The following is a 16,183-nucleotide window of genomic DNA, read 5'->3' as shown; positions in this document are numbered from 1 at the left end:
GATTAGGATGGCACTTGGTCAAAGACTGACAATTAGGATGGCACATATCGATTAGGATGGCACTTGGTCAAAGACTGACGGTTAGGATGGCACATAATGATTAGGATGGCACCCGGTCAAAGCCTGATGATTAGGATGGCACTCGGTCCAAGACTGATGATTAGGATGGCACGTACAACAATTAGGATGGCACTCAGTCACAGATCTCAGTTCACACTTCTGTTAGACTCCCCGCGATCCTGAGAAGCCTATCGAAATCAATGAGAAATCTAGGATTTCATCCAGCACAACACCCAGATACAAAAAGAAGTATCAAAAAGGTGGTCTTATGGATTTTAATTCAGGTCTTATTTCGCATTCGAAGAAAATAAAGTTTAAAACATGCTAAAGCGCAGCGAGCCCACAGACAAGTCAATGGAGCTGAAGACTACTGCACGCAACAGAGCACTGGATTTAGGCTGGAACAGGTCTGGGAAAGAATTTAACAAGATCTGTTGTAGTGGGGGATTTTGGGTTGGAGAATCCAAACCAGCCTCAGCTGCAATATCAACAGAGAACTACATCGCAGGGCTGTCGCAAGGCAGTGTCTTCGAGCCACAGCTCCCCCAACTCTCATTATGGAGATAATTGTTCGTATACGTGCACTGGAGTGAGTCTTCAGTTAGAAAGCGCAGGAGCTGCGATCTTCGTTGCGACCTTTCCTTTCAGCGCAATTGCACTGCTGTCCAATTATAGTTAAGCCAAAATCCTGGATTTCGCCTTTGATTCAGTTAGCTCTCACATTAGCCCCAGGAGAGAAAGGGGGAAAGGGGGGGGGCTTCCAATTTAAACCTGGAAGTTATCCAGACAATGAGCTGAGTTGCAAATTTTATCTCTGTGATACATCCTCGCTCCTCCCTCCTCTTCTTACTGGTCGGGTGAACTGCAACCTGGAGGTGGGGCGGGGGATTACTGTATACCACTGAAGGCTGGTGGATCCGATGTGAATCCACTCTAGGTTTCAGCAGAACTCTACAGCCAAGGTACTGTACCCATTTGGGGTTTGGCACCTTGGATAATCCTTTAGAGTTCTGCCTGACCCCCAGAATGGATTCATAGCCTCACCAAAATCGGAACCAATGGCCTTTGCTGGGTTCCTCCTTCAAACCCCACAAAGTTCACTGAAAGATCCCCGGTGCTTCAAGCACTCTGTCCTGTCCTGTGCCGCAGAGGGGCAGTTCCGCAGCCTCCTTCCCCTCTGTATGCCCTTGAGATTTGAGGTCACAGAATCCTAGGAATTTGTTGTCACACTCCGACATCTTGTTTTTATAGAAACTTTTATATTCTGCTGTTCTAATATATTCATTTTACTGTAATTTTATTTTTTTGTAAGCTGCCCTGGGGACCTGTTGAAGGTCAAGGTATGATTCATTTAAATACTTAAAAAAATATATCCTCTTGTCCAGGGAGTGTGTAATATCATCTCCAAAATGGCCAATAACCAGAAGGTGACAATGTGCCTATGAGTGGGGGTTAGGTTATTTTCTTGCCTTTACCAGGAATAAAACAACCATGAAAGGTCTTCATAGTCATAAGAGTGGTGTGAGGGCTGAATATCACTAATATTCCTAATGAATATGCAGTGGAAGTGAAGAACAGATTTAAGGGACTAGATTTAGTAGATAGGGTCCCGGAAGAACTATGGACAGAAGTTCGCAACATTGTCCAAGAGGTGGCAACAAAAAACATCCCAAAGAAAAAGAAAACCAAGAAGGCAAGATGGCTGTCTGCTGAGACACTGGAAGTAGCCCAAGAAAGAAGGAAAGCAAAAGGCAACAGTGATAGGGGGAGATATGCCCAATTAAATGCAAAATTCCAGAGGTTAGCCAGAAGAGATAAGGAATTATTTTTAAACAAGCAATGTGCAGAAGTGGAAGAAGACAATAGAATAGGAAGGACAAGAGACCTCTTCCAGAAAATTAGAAACATCGGAGGTAAATTCCAGGCAAAAATGGGTATGATCAAAAACAAAGATGGCAAGAACCTAACAGAAACAGAAGAGATCAAGAAAAGGTGGCAAGAATATACGGAAGATCTGTATAGGAAGGATAATAATATCGGGGATAGCTCAGACGGTGTGGTCAGTGAGTTAGAGCCAGACATCCTGAAGAGTGAGGTCGAATGGGCCTTAAGAAGCATTGCTAATAACAAGGCAGCAGGAGACAACGGTATCCCAGCTGAACTGTTTAAAATATTGCAAGATGATGCTGTCAAGGTGATGCATGCCATATGCCAGCAAATTTGGAAAATACAAGAATGGCCATCAGACTGGAAAAAATCAACTTATATCCCCATACCAAAAAAGGGAAACACTAAAGAATGTTCCAACTATCGGACAGTGGCACTTATTTCACATGCCAGCAAGGTAATGCTCAAGATCCTGCAAGGGAGACTCCAGCAATTCATGGAGCGAGAATTGCCAGATGTACAAGCTGGGTTTAGAAAAGGCAGAGGAACTAGAGACCAAATTGCCAATATCCGCTGGATAATGGAGAAAGCCAGGGAGTTCCAGAAAAACATCTATTTCTGTTTTATTGACTATTCTAAAGCCTTTGACAGTGTGGATCATAACAAACTGTGTCAAGTTCTTGGTGGTATGGGGATACCAAGTCATCTTGTCTGCCTCCTGAGGAATCTGTATAACGAACAAGTAGCAACGGTAAGAACAGACCACGGAACAACGGACTGGTTTAAGATTGGGAAAGGAGTACGGCAGGGCTGTATACTCTCACCTTACCTATTCAACTTGTATGCAGAACACATCATTATTATTATTATTATTATTTATTTATATAGCACCATCAATGTACATGCGACGTGCTGGGCTTGACGAATCCAAGGCTGGAGTTAAAATCGCAGGAAGAAACATTAACAATCTCAGATATGCAGATGACACCACTTTGATGGCTGAAAGCGAGGAGGAGCTGAGGAGCCTTATGACAAAGGTGAAAGAAGAAAGTGCAAAAGCCGGGTTGCAGTTAAACCTCAAAAAACCCAAGATTATGGCAACCAGCTTGATTGATAACTGGCAAATAGAGGGAGAAAACGTGGAGGCAGTGACAGACTTTGTATTTCTGGGTGCAAAGATTACTGCAGATGCTGACTGCAGCCAGGAAATCAGAAGACGTTTACTTCTTGGGAGGAGAGCAATGACAAATCTTGATAAAATAGTTAAGAGCAGAGACACCACACTGACAACAAAGGTCCGCATAGTTAAAGCAATGGTATTCCCCGTAGTAACCTATGGCTGCGAGAGCTGGACCATAAGGAAGGCTGAGCGAAGGAAGATAGATGCTTTTGAACTGTGGTGTTGGAGGAAAATTCTGAGAGTGCCGTGGACTGCAAGAAGATTAAACCAGTCCATACTCCAGGAAATAAAGCCAGACTGCTCACTTGAGGGAATGGTAGTAAAGGCAAAACTGAAGTACTTTGGCCACATAATGAGAAGACAGGACACCCTGGAGAAGATGCTGATGCTAGGGAAAGTGGAAGGCAAAAGGAAGAGGGGCCGACCAAGGGCAAGATGGAGGGATGATATTCTGGAGGTGACAGACTTGACCTTGGGGGAGCTAGGGGTGGCGACGGCTGACAGAAAGCTCTGGCGTGGGCTGGTCCATGAAGTCACGAAGAGTCGGAAACGACTGAACAAATAAACAACAAAAACAAAACGAGGGCTGAATATTAAATAAGAGGTAGGAAGACTAAAGTGTCCTCATCCCTTAGGGTTAAACTGAATTTATAAATCCAGCAGCAGAGTTGGAAAGAGTAATCCAGAAGAATAATTGAGAGATGTTTCAGCCTGGTATTTAGAGTTCTAAAGCGTCTAATACCTTTTGTATTGCAGTCAGTTTTCTTGTACATTTCTCCCCTTTGGAAGAGTTTTAGCTTGTGAGGTATTACCAGTGTGACATAGATATGCTGCATCAAATATAGAAATAGATTTGAATCCAACATTGCACAAGTAGAGCCCTGCCTCCCTGTCCTTTTCTTCTCCACCCCTAGACCCCCAAATTAGCTTGAGAGAGTCCCCAACCCTCCGGAGCAGATTTTCTGGCACCTGAGGGGAGGCTGGGGGAATTGGAAATCTGTTCTACCAGTGGTTTTTGTTCCACTGGTGGAACACACCATTGGATTAAAGCCTTTGCAGTTGTCTTAATTAAGCTCCACCGGGCTATAAAATTACAAATGCCTAAATTCTGAGGTCTCCAAGTTGATGCCCATGGCACCATTGACACACCTGCCAGGCTCCCTGCACTTCCTGATTTAAAAGAGAAAAAAACTTGGGAAGGTGGAGGCTGGTGTGATGCAAACTGAAGCACCAGTCTCCAATGCCATCCTTATTTCAAAGAATGCCACTAGTCCCCATGTGGCCCCTGGAGGGATGTTTAGAAAATAAAAATGATAGTTGGCTGCCATTCATCACTTCAATTTGAACCACACCCAGCTGTCTAGAAAAAAAAAGGGGTGCTAGAAAGCATCTTGGGGGGCTAGAGAAGGCAGGGGAGCACAAGGGATTATTGGGCGGCAGGAACTAAAAACAAGATTACCAGTTCCCACATCTATTGCTATTTTCCCAGCATTTCCTGCAGAATGGGATATTGTTAATTCAACTCAGTTCTCAATCTCCCAGGCACCCCACTATTCAAGAAATAGCCACAGGCATTTCACTGGAGAGCGCCTCATGACATCACTCCCCCAATCCTACTCTGCAGGGTGAGTGCTTCACCACACATCCCTTTACAGGGCATAAAACCCAGAGAGGTGCCTGTGGGCTGGCCCAACTGTTCCCACCGTAGGAAAAACTGTGCTGGATCAGACCAAGGGATCATTTAGACCAGCATTCTGTTCACAGTGGCCAACGAGCTGCCCATGGGAAACCCACAAGTAAGGCATGCGTGCAGTAGTACTGTCCCGCCCATGTTCCCCAGCAACTGGTGTACATAGGCATGCTGCTTCCGATGTACATTGGTATTCTTTGTTGGTATTTGTATTGTATATATTGAAATGTGTAATTTTACGAAGAATAAATTCACTAAAGAAAAATAAAATAGGCAAAAGATTGTAACAATCTAAAAGCAGGTGTTTAAAATTAAGGCACAAGAAATGCTGAACCATTCAGTGTCAGCCTGTTAACCGTTTAAATAGGGGAGCGTCCCAGACAAAGGTGTGGGCGGAAGTGAATAGGAGGTGGAGGGTTTTTTTTGCAAAGCTGGTTATCTTGTCATTCGGTGGCTGCAAGAGCGAAGACCTCAAGCAAGTTCATCCTGAAGGTATTCAAAAAAGTCTTTTCCAAAGGAAAGGAGGAAAAAAGGACTCTTTGCAGAGGAAAACAACATAACTTAGAACTGTGTGTATGCAAGGAATACAAATTGTTCAAATGCTGCTAATCTGAAAAGTAAAGAAACTCATCCTTAAACCTAGCGTAAGAAGTTTGTTCCGGAACGTAGGTTCAAAAGGGTGAATCCACTGTATCACTCCGTTTCAATAGAAAACTACCCTAACATTCTTGTGGGTGGGGGAGAGGGGCAATTAATGAAGAAAAACTCTTCTCCTACCCCAGCAGAGATAATATTCCTACAGCAAGACTTCTCTCCCTTTCATAGCATATAACAGGTCAAACGCTATCTTGCAACAGGTGTGTGGGCAGAAGAGCAGACTTCTGCAGGCTGGGGAAGACTGGGCTAGAGGAAAGCCAATCTCTGCCCTGCAGGGTAAGTTGAGGGAGATATATACTGTTGTCCACCACAATGGTGAGCAGACTGACTCCTGCTCACATGGCTGTCCTTGCCTCTGCCGCCAGGAGACCTTCCCTCAGCTCAACACTAAAACATTCCTTGCAGATGGCTGTTGCATGCCGACAACTCAAAATCCATACCCATCTATAGGCCTCTTTATAGAAAGTAGTGGTGGTGGGCAAAGCCAATGAAGAGGGCACCCTCACCACACAGAGCTGGTGGGAATGATGTCTCTCCAACCACCACCATTTGCTCCTGGCTGTCAAAGTTGCATCTGCTCAGTACTATCTTATTATCAGCCTAGACAGAATTCTGGCAAAAGCCTCCCCTCTTCTTCTCCAACTATTAACTAGCCAGTGAGCTGCAGCTCTTCAGGGCCCAACTTCTCATCTATCATTGACTTTCAAATCCAAGCTAAACCACTGGTGGGAACCGTTGGGCCAGCCCACGTGCACCTCTCTGCAAGATCATCCCCCAACCAGCTTCTAAGTCTACAGTCCTAAGAAAATGTACTTGAAAGCCTGTGGCACCTTTAAGGCCTGAGGCATCTGATGAAGTGAATTCTGGTCTGCAACAGCTGATTATGCATGCATACATCTGTTAAAACTTTAAGCTGCCATAAGACTCATCGTTTTCTGTGCAACAAATGAACATAGTCATCCCTCAAGAAACTGTTACCCAAAAGTAACTTTCCAGAGCAGGCAACGTGATTTATTCTAAAATAAGTCTTTCCTGGGTATGGCAGGAAAGAAGCGAAAGCCCTGCCTCTCTCCTGTGAAGGAAGAGTCAGCAGCAAAGCACCCCTCCCCCTTATGCATTTTGGAATTGCAGACCAATCTTGATCCTACAACAGCAACTACCTCTGAACACTAATAGCCAGGAGTCATAGAATAGCAGAGTTGGAAGGGGCCTACAAGGCCATCGAGTCCAACCCCCTGCTCAATGCAGGAATCCACCCTAAAGCATCCCTGACAGATGGTTGTCCAGCTGCCTCTTGAAGGCCTCCAGTGTGGGAGAGCCCACAACCTCCCTAGGTAACTGGTTCCATTGTCATACTGCTCTAACAGTCAGGACGATTTTCCTGATGTCCAGCTGGAATCTGGCTTCCTTTAACTTGAGCCCGTTATTCCATGTCCTGCACTCTGGGAGGATCGAGAAGAGATTTGAAGAGAGCTATCATCTCTCCCCTCAATCTTCTCTTCTCCAGGTTAAACATGCCCAGTTCTTTCAGTCTCTCTTCATAGGGCTTTGTTTCCAGGCCCCTGATCATCCTGGTTGCTCTCCTCTGGACACGCTCCAGCTTGTCTGCATCCTTCTTGAATTGTGGAGCCCAGAACTGAACGCAATACTCTAGATGAGGCCTAACCAGGGCCGAATAGAGATGAACCAGTACCTCACGTGATTTGGAAACTATACTTCTATTAATGCAGCCCAAAATAGCATTTGCCTTTCTTGCAGCCATATCCCACTGTTGGCTCATATTCAGCTTGTGATCTACAACAATTCCAAGATCCTTCTCGTTGGTAGTATTGCTGAGCCAAGTATCCCCCATCTTGTAACTCTGTGTTTGGTTTCAATTTCCTAGATGTAGAACTTGGCATTTATCCCTATTAAATTTCATTCTGTGGTTTTCAGCCCAGCACTCCAGCCTATCAAGATCACTTCTGTCTTCCAGGGTATTAGCTATCCCACCCAATTTTGTGTCATCTGCAAATTTGATAAGCGTTCCCTGCACCTCCTCGTCCAAATCATTAATAAAAATGTTGAAGAGCCCTGAGTCCTGCAGTACCCCACTTGTTGCCTCTCCCCAGTTTGAGAAGGTTCCATTGAAAAGTACTCTTTGAGTCAAATAGGGTGTGAAAGTAACAGCCATTTCCTTTGCTTGTGGGCTTCTCGGTCACTCTGGCTGGATACTAAATAGCCTCTCTCAGGGTGATCTGGTAGTTAAGAGGTACTTTGGCAACAAAAGCATCAAACAAGTAGCAATGTCCTGGCTGAAATACCCAACTTCTTCCACATCCCTCAGATTATGGTCCAAGAATTGCAGGAAGAGGGAAACATCAACCCAACCCCGAAGGGCGTCGAGAGCCCTGCCATGGCTCAGTGGCTAGATGTGCTACTCCAGGAATTAGCAGGCATGTTTGAACACTGCAAATAGCCCACAGTAAAAATTATAAGAAACAAGGACATTGGAATCTATTTTGCAGTAGAAGATTCCTGGGGAAGAAGGAGGCACAGTCATCAAAAGAAAATTTCAAGGTAGGCCAAAGGCAAGGGCACAGTTTCTGAACCTATGTAGCAATCCATTAGGTAAGTGTTGCCAAGGCTTGCACTAACACCCTTTTCACTGATGTGTACTACCAAGCAGCAGGACAACACCTAGGCCTCCCACCCCAAGGGTAACCTCCCGACCCTTCACCAACAGTGGCAAGCACTCCGTATACACAAAGCAGGCCAGCCCTAGCAGCCCGTCTTATTCAAATATGCACAGGCCCACATGTACATCTCACGTTCCCAAGCATTTCCCTAGTGTAAGCCCTAAGCAAAGGCTGCAGCTAACAGATACAAGCATAACCCCCCCCCACCCCACACAAGCCAAAGGACCATGACAACAGGCTGAGATGCAGTTCTAGGTCTGTGTTTGTATCAAGTCATGTATTAGCATACCTAGTGGGAATGTAAATACAGAGCATACAGCAACTCCCATCTTAACAGCGGCACTGTTACTGTCTGTTGGGCATTTGTTGTTTGCGGTGCTCTGCCCTTTGTGCTATCACAATATAGCCCCCAGCACCATTTCCCTTGTTTTCTTCATGTTCTTGCATATACGCTCATGTAGGAATAAGATAATATAGCTCGTTGCAACACATCTTAATAACATCACCCATGTTTCTGCTGTTATGCCTTCTTGTGCCCTAGCTGCTGTGCCACACTTGGCTACCAGAATGCTCATTATCTTCTCCCACACACTCCTTTAGGATGGGGTGGTGTGTGTCAGTCCATGGCTGTGCTCGGGTATAACTTTTTTGCCTGTGTTCTCATGCTTTCCAACATAATTTTGTCCCAATAGGCACTATAGTTTCAGCCTATAACTCCCATCAGCCTTGGCCAACACAGCCAATGGAAAGGGAAGATGGGAGTTACAGTCCACCAGAAGTTACCCACCTCTGATTACAGTATTGCTTGCTCCGGAGTATACTACTAAATTGCTTGCTGAATAAAGTAAAGAAAAGCAATGTACTTCGGAGAAGCATCTACTAAAACCGGTGTGACTTTTTTTCTTTATCTCACTCCTTTCTCCCCGTTATTCTAGTGTCTTTGCTCAGAGCAAGAATTCTAACAGCATTTTAAAACATGAATTCAGCTCACGGGGGAGGGAAGAAAAGTCAAATTTGGTATCTGAACAGATTTGTGCTTATTCATGCTGGTCCCAGTATCTTCATCCTATTACACATAGCTGACTTGACTCTACTCTCTATAAGTCAATCCATATGTGGAGAACTCAGATGATCAGACAAAACAAGGAAGCAGTGAAAAAAGCTGGAATTAACATTTTTTGTACCTATGTTATTGACCGCCTTAGCAAATATTCATAACAAAATCATCTTATTCTTGAACTGCTAATCAATTTTCAGTCTGAAATACATGAGAAATACTGATGTATGGGGGGGGGGAATGCTGGGAGTGGCTATAGTTATGGAAGACAGCATATAGCAACTATTGTGTATGCATATACACAAACATGGTTGAAACTGAAGGAAGTTCAGCAACTTCAGGCTATTAAGCTGAAGGAGACCACCAGGAAAGGAATTTCAGTGCATTGCACAGGAATTCATTGGCAGATATGAAGTAAAGATATAAAATGGAAAACATATTCATAAAACACAAGACCATTTGAACAATTTCACATAGGCATCAGTCTCTGCATGAATATTCTCCACAAATACACGATGTTCTTGAGGACAGATGTTAGTTCTCAAGGAGATACTCTTAGCGATGCTTCCCAGTTCGGTTAAAATGCTTGTACAAATATTTAATCCTCTTGTTCAAGTTGTGGTAATCCTCAAAAAACATTCGGTCACCCACCATTTTCTTTTTGCGGATGCACCTTTGCAGCTCATTCCCCCGCCAGCCACGTAACCATTTGGGACCTACAATCAGTTCCCTGGGGTGGACCAAAAAGTCCCCTAAAAAAAAAGAGAGAGAAAGAGATGCAAAGGACAGAAAAGGAAGTTGATCTTTGAGTCCATCACTTTGGTGTACAAATGGTGACTAGGTTTAGTAGCCAGCCAATGTCCACCTTCCTCACTCACACACTTGTCCTTATCTCCCAAGGCAGCCTCCCCCTTAGAGTACCAAAATAACAATAAGAGTATCTTTGAACAGATAATGGTGGCTTTCCCTTACTACCTGTTATCAAAAGCCAAAACATACCCCCTCCCCTGAATTAGAAAGTAGATCTTCCATGTCAGTTTTCCCTCCATCTTCCAAGCAAGGGGGAAATGTGTTTCTTAAGTTTCCTTTAACGTCCTGCTAGAATAATTGGAAATGAGGTTTGTAGGGTCAGCCAAACAGAGGAAAAATATACCACTTAACCACACTGTACTAGCAGAAGAAATGTGAGAGGCAGTCTCAGGTAAATAAAATAGGGAGGCAGAGGTGAGAGAGGTCATAACAAGAAGTCTAAGAATAAGGGGAAGGAGAAGAAAAATGTATGAGCAATGAGAAACAAAAGGAAGGGAAGGGGAAATTAGACAGAGGAGGGGGAATAGGCGAGCAAGCAATGAAACACAGAAGACTGAAGGAAGTGAGAGGGAGAGTGTGTGCGTGCAACCTTTACTAAAGCGACTGTTGGCTTTGTTGGCTTTTCTGTGGCACAAAAATTAGGGGGGGGGAGGAACAGAGAATTGTAGGCATTCTATTAATGTTAAATAATAACATTACGACCAACAATAGCAACTAGCAAAGCAGCAGGAGGAACACTAACACTGGTTAAGAGCTTTTCTATTTCACATGGTCACAACCCAACCCCAAACCCCCAAATCTAGTTTGCTGAAGTTTAACTCAAGAGACCAGGGTCACACATTATTTGTAGGATTAACCATTGGGTTGTTTTTAGCTCCTAACCTGACCATCGTAGGTTGGCGATTAAAAGCAGAAGTGAGTAGCACTGCTCCCTGCAAACTGACTCCAAGTCATCATTAAGAATCTGATATGCATAGTTCTGGATCCTTAGCTCTCATTGTAATTCCATATCCTAGTATTATTCCATTGCTATCAATGAAAGAATGCCCACATTGGTGAGCAAGGGCTTAAATCTGAAGTTTATTTATTTATTTACAATATTTCCATACCACTCAATATCTAAAAAAGTTTCTAGAGCAGTGAACATAGGTGTAAACAGTAAAAAGAAATATTAAAAAAGCAAATTAAAATTGTTCAATTTAAAAACAAAGGAACCAGAAAAACAGTGGCTAGTCAGTTGAGGAAGGCTTCTCGAAACAGAGTTGTTTTGAGGAGACACTGGAAGCAGCCTAGTGTTGGCGCCTGCCTGATCTCCAGGGGCAGGGAGTTCCACAGAAAAGGGGCCACCACACTAAAGGCTCTTCTCCTGGTGGATTCCAATCAGGCCACAAGTCAACGTGGAACCACCAGGAGCATGCCCTCTGACAACCTCAGTGATCGGGCAGGTTGGTAAGGAAGAAGACGCTCTCTTAGGTATCCTGGTCCCAAGTTATTTAGGTCTTTGTACAATAGTACCAAAACCTTAAACCTGGTCTGGTAGCCAATAGGCAGCCAGTGTAATTTCCTCTGCAAAGGAGTTATATGCTGGAAGGAGGCATTCTGCATCAGCTCCAGCTTCTGGAACAGCCTTAAGGGCAGCCCCCACATAGAGTGCATTGCAATAATCCAGTCTTGAGGTTACTAATATCTATACCACTGTGGCCAAGCTATCCCTGTCCACTTGGGGGTGGGGAAATTATCACTCAACAGATAAAAGTCTTCCAGATATTTACCCAGAATTCCAATGTTGTCATAGACCCCAAATAGTGCTCGTTTCTCTGTCCAGCGATCAACCTCTTTGGGGCGGGGGGGCTCCCTCACATGGAATGAGTGAGGGACTCCTGGAAAAGGAAAAATCAGTTAGCAGAATATCAGATGCGTCTCTTCTTTAGAAGGCTTTCCTTGGGTGCTCATAGTTGGAGTTTTCACATTGCATATTTCCAAAAGAAGTTCTTATCTGAAACCCAGTTAGATGTAGATATGGGAGACCTGAGCTCAAGGCCATGCTTTGCTACAGATTCCATTGTACAGCCTAGCCCTAACCCTTAACCCTAAACTTCAAATTGCCATTTGCAAGAGAATAACTAGTGATCGATCTCAGAGCTGTTTCAAGATGAAATACAATAAAGACTTTTGCACGACATTTGGGAAACAACTACCATTATATAAATAATAGTCTGTATTCACTGGTTTGGATTTTGAAAGCATGCTGCCATTAAATAATTGTTTTAAATTGAGAAGCATGCATTCATTTACATACACCTCAAACAAGAATCCTCCAGAGCCACTTTCTAGAACCGTCCCTCTGTCACTGAACGGTGGCACCTGGTCCCACCCCTGCCAAACTACCCAGAAGGATACCATGGCCAACAACACCGGAAGCCAGTGCATGTGCACTTTTAGATTTACAGCCTATGGCAGGGACTGACTTCCTTCCTATTGAGGGCCATTCTGACAACTTTTTCGGCTAAAGAGTAGGGTAAAAATGCTTTAATATCCGCTTTAATATGTATTTTTATCATGTTTCTATACGGTTTGTTTTATACTTTGAATTGTTTTAGTTTTTGTGAAGCACCCAGGGAGCTTCAGCTACTGGGCGGTATAAAAATGCAATAAATAATAATAATAATAATAAGAAGAAGAAGAAGAAACGTACAAAACAGGGATTGAAGCTAGCTACAAACTGTTTCTAGGTAATAACAATAACAATAATAATAATCTAGGTAAACAATTATCTAGAAAAAACTTCTAGAATTAGCAGGACTTTCCCCCAAGCAAATAAGTTAACGAAGATAAAAGATGAGGCAAAAACACCCAGAGACTTTCCAGAAAGAATCAGAAGGAATCAATTAGGTCAAGGCGACCTTAGTGACGTCATCAACAAGCGACAGCCCCCGAGGCATTTCTCCGCTGCTCTGTCCAATTATCCGCCATTGACTCACCCGAACTGGCCAGCCGACGACCTTTGGGAGCGAAAAAACTGCGGCCGAGTAAGCCCCGCGCGGCGGTCAACAATAGCGCTGCGGCCGCCATCGAGCTCTCGAGTTGCCGAAGCGCTTTCCCCTCAGACAAGCACCTAGCTCTCAGGAAGCGGCCATCTTAGAACCTTCCCAGAATGCCGTGGGTTATTCTGTGGGGAAGGGGGGCGGGGTTAAGAGGAAGGAAGGAAATCACCGTAGATATAGAAAACGTGTAGAATCTACAGGTATAAAAAGTAAGTGAACTAAATAAGGGAATTCCGGATTCATGTCAGAAGCTGGGTGTTTAATTTTAAATTTTAATGTAGGGCCTAAGTGAGCGCCGAAATCAATGGAGAAATTCAGGATTTTAGCGTAGTTGCAATTGGGCTGCAGTATGTCCATCCAGAAGGAAAAGGTAGCAGCAAAGACAGACATTCATGCTCTAATTTAGGGTGACCCTATGAAAAGGAGGGCAGGGCTCCTGTATCTTTAACAGTTGCATAGAAAAGGGAATTTCAGCAGGTGTCATTTGTATATATGGAGAACCTGGTGAAATTCCCTCTTCATCACAACAGTTAAAGCTGCAGGAGCTATGCTAGAGTGACCATTTTAAAAGAGGGCAGGATACAAAGTAGCATACATAATCCTCCTCCGCTCCATGTTATCTAAGGTGACCATATGAAAAGGAGGACAGGGCTCCTGTATCTTTAACAGTTGTATTGAAAGGGGGATTTCAGCAGGTGTCATTTGTATATATGGGGAACCTGGTGAAATTCCCTCTTCATCACAGCAGTTAAAGCTGCAGGTGCCCTGCTGTCTTTTAAATCTGGTCACCCTAGTATAGCTCCTGCAGCTTTTACTGTGGTGATGAAGAGGGAATTTCACCAGGTTCTCCATATATACAAATGACACCTGCTGAAATTCCCTTTTATATGCACCTCTCCAGAAGGTCTAAAAACCCCAGGACATTTTAATGGGAGAAGGTAGTTTGGTCCCAAGCCATATAGGGGAAGAATCCACACATGTATTAATACCGTTTAAGAAGAGTCCTTTTAATGGTGCATTGAAATGTTTCAAAAGCACCAAAACGCTAATGAAGAGACATTTACTGTTTGGTGTGCCCCGCCATACCGGCTGCAAAACAGAGGCATTCGCTCTCTTTTCCCTCCCTCCCTCAGCAAGCCCATTTAAATGCTTCCCATTTAAAGAGGCCGTGTGCAGTACGACCCCTTTTTCATTCTCAGCTCCTCCGCCCAGTTGTTGCCACCGCTGCTCAGCCCAGGCGCCCAGACCAGCAGGATCCAGAGGATTTGAATAAATATTCAATTAATTGTTACTGTTTTGAATTTTATTGCTATTATCTTCCTTAGTGGGTTGTTGAAAACTGCTATTCTGAATAATGATTTTTATAGGGTAGGGTAGGGGGCACAGGGCATGAGTTTGTGGAACCAAGGGGGCGGTGACCTGAAAAAGTTTGGGAACCACTGATTTAGAGCGAAACCCTGTGCATGTTTAGAGAGAAAAGTCACATAACTGTGAGGCCACCAGTGAGGGAGGAAGCAGCAGCCAGGCACCTCTCCATCATGCCTGGGTCCAGCTGAGAGCCCCCTCCCTCCTGCTGCCAACTGCCAACTTTAACTGCTGAACTTTGCAACTAAGATTGTAGTGCCTGAATTTGCTTTGATTTCCCCCCTCCTCCTCCTCCTCCCTCCCAATCCTGTTTCCTTTTGTGTCATGTCTTTTAGATTGTAAGCCTGTGGGCTTGGACTGTCAAGAAATACTTTTGTAAGCCGCTGTGAAAGCCTTTTTTGGCTGAATGGCGGCATAAAAATGCTTAAATAAATGAATAAATAAATAATTCTCAGTATTCGATAGCCGGCAGTGCTGGCTGCGGAGTGCTGGGAGTTTTTTCTGTCTCAACACGCATAGGATCTCACACTTATAACATAAAAGGACTATATTATTATTATTTATATTTATATCCCGCCTTTTTTCCTCTTAAGGAACCCAAGGTCGCGTACATAATCCTCCTTTTCATGTTATCCTCACAACAACAACCCTGTGAGGTAGGCTGGGCTGAGTCTGTGACTGGCCCAAAGTCACCCAGTGGGTTTCCATGGCTGAGTGGGGACTAGAACCCGGATCTCCAGACCACCAGTCCAACACTTTAGCCACTACACCACACTGGCTCCTATACTGGTAGGGTGTCGTAAGTAGGGTGACCATATGAAAAGGAGGACAGGGCTCCTGTGTCTTTAACAGTTGTATTGAAAAGGAAATTTCAGCAGGTGTCATTTGTATACATGGAGAACCTGGGGAAATTTCCTCTTCATCACAACAGTTAAAGTTGCAGGTGCCCTGCCCTCTTTTAAATCTGCTCACTCTAGTATAGCTCCTGCACCTTTAACTGTTGATGAAGAGGGAATTTCATCAGGTTCTCCATATGTACAAATAATACCTACTGAAATTCCCTTTTCTATGCAACTGTTAAAGATACAGGAGCCCTGTCCTCCTTTTCATATGGTCACCCTAGTCGTAAGCCAAGCGCCCTGCCCACCCCAAAATATAGGGATAAACGTTTCCTATTGGCAGGACAATTTTTAAATATTTACGAATAAAAAGCATTCTTTTCCACATAAAACAAGACGTGAATTGGGGAAAAAATGAGCTGCTCCTTTTAAAAATCTGGATAGTTCAATGTTTTTGAAACAAACAAACAAACAAAAAGCGTCAAAGGGAACCAGAAAACTCTGTCTCCACACTGATTTTCATATCTCTTTGCCTTTACAAAGCTCCTCAGCAAGGCCGTTGTTGTGGTATTTGAATACGGGCCGTTGGAGGGTGTTATTTCCTCATTGGCTACTGAGCCCTTAACTAGCAGCTTGATTGGGCGAGCGGATATTATTCGAACGGTTGGCGCGTCTCCCCCCCCCCCCAATTTTGATTGGCCGGCGGGTGAGCGCGAGCGAGAGACTGAGGCCGGTTCGGCTTTTCCAACGGCTTCGCACGTTTTCTAATTAGCCCACCCGGAGCAGAGATGTCCGTGCGGTAATTGGTCAGCCTTGCGTTCGAACGTTGTGACGCCCTGATTTCTGCCCGGCTGCCTCTGGCGCGGGGCGTTCGGGGATCAGTCTGTTTCCGGTCAAGGTCCGGAGCGGAGCCAGC

The 16,183-nt window shown here is 44.3% G+C and overlaps 1 protein-coding gene across 1 annotated transcript; it reads right to left on the bottom strand.

The window, feature by feature from the left end:
* Positions 1–8,391: 8,391 nt before the first annotated feature.
* Positions 8,392–13,173, bottom strand: MRPL51 (mitochondrial ribosomal protein L51). The gene is made up of 3 exons (XM_063128993.1): positions 13,001–13,173; positions 11,792–11,899; positions 8,392–9,961 (listed from the first exon to the last, which is right to left on the bottom strand). Exons 1-3 carry the CDS (start codon positions 13,089–13,091, stop codon positions 9,765–9,767), a joined length of 396 nt encoding a protein of 131 aa, XP_062985063.1. The 5' UTR covers positions 13,092–13,173; the 3' UTR covers positions 8,392–9,764.
* Positions 13,174–16,183: the final 3,010 nt, after the last annotated feature.

This window comes from Elgaria multicarinata, chromosome 6 (genome assembly GCF_023053635.1).
Source record: "Elgaria multicarinata webbii isolate HBS135686 ecotype San Diego chromosome 6, rElgMul1.1.pri, whole genome shotgun sequence".
NCBI lineage: Eukaryota > Metazoa > Chordata > Lepidosauria > Squamata > Anguidae > Elgaria > Elgaria multicarinata.
Note: the sequence above shows the minus strand (reverse complement) of the source record. Positions and strands in the feature narration are given on the sequence as shown.

Coding starts and splice junctions, on each gene's coding strand:
- MRPL51 (XM_063128993.1), bottom strand. CDS start 13,091: ATGGCGGCCGCAGCGCTATTGTTGACCGCCGCGCGGGGCTTACTCGGC. Junction 11,900..13,000: donor TCGTCGGCTGGCCAGTTCGG/GTGAGTCAATGG, acceptor TTCCTTTTCCAG/GAGTCCCTCACTCATTCCAT. Junction 9,962..11,791: donor TGACAACATTGGAATTCTGG/GTAAATATCTGG, acceptor CTTTTTTTTTAG/GGGACTTTTTGGTCCACCCC.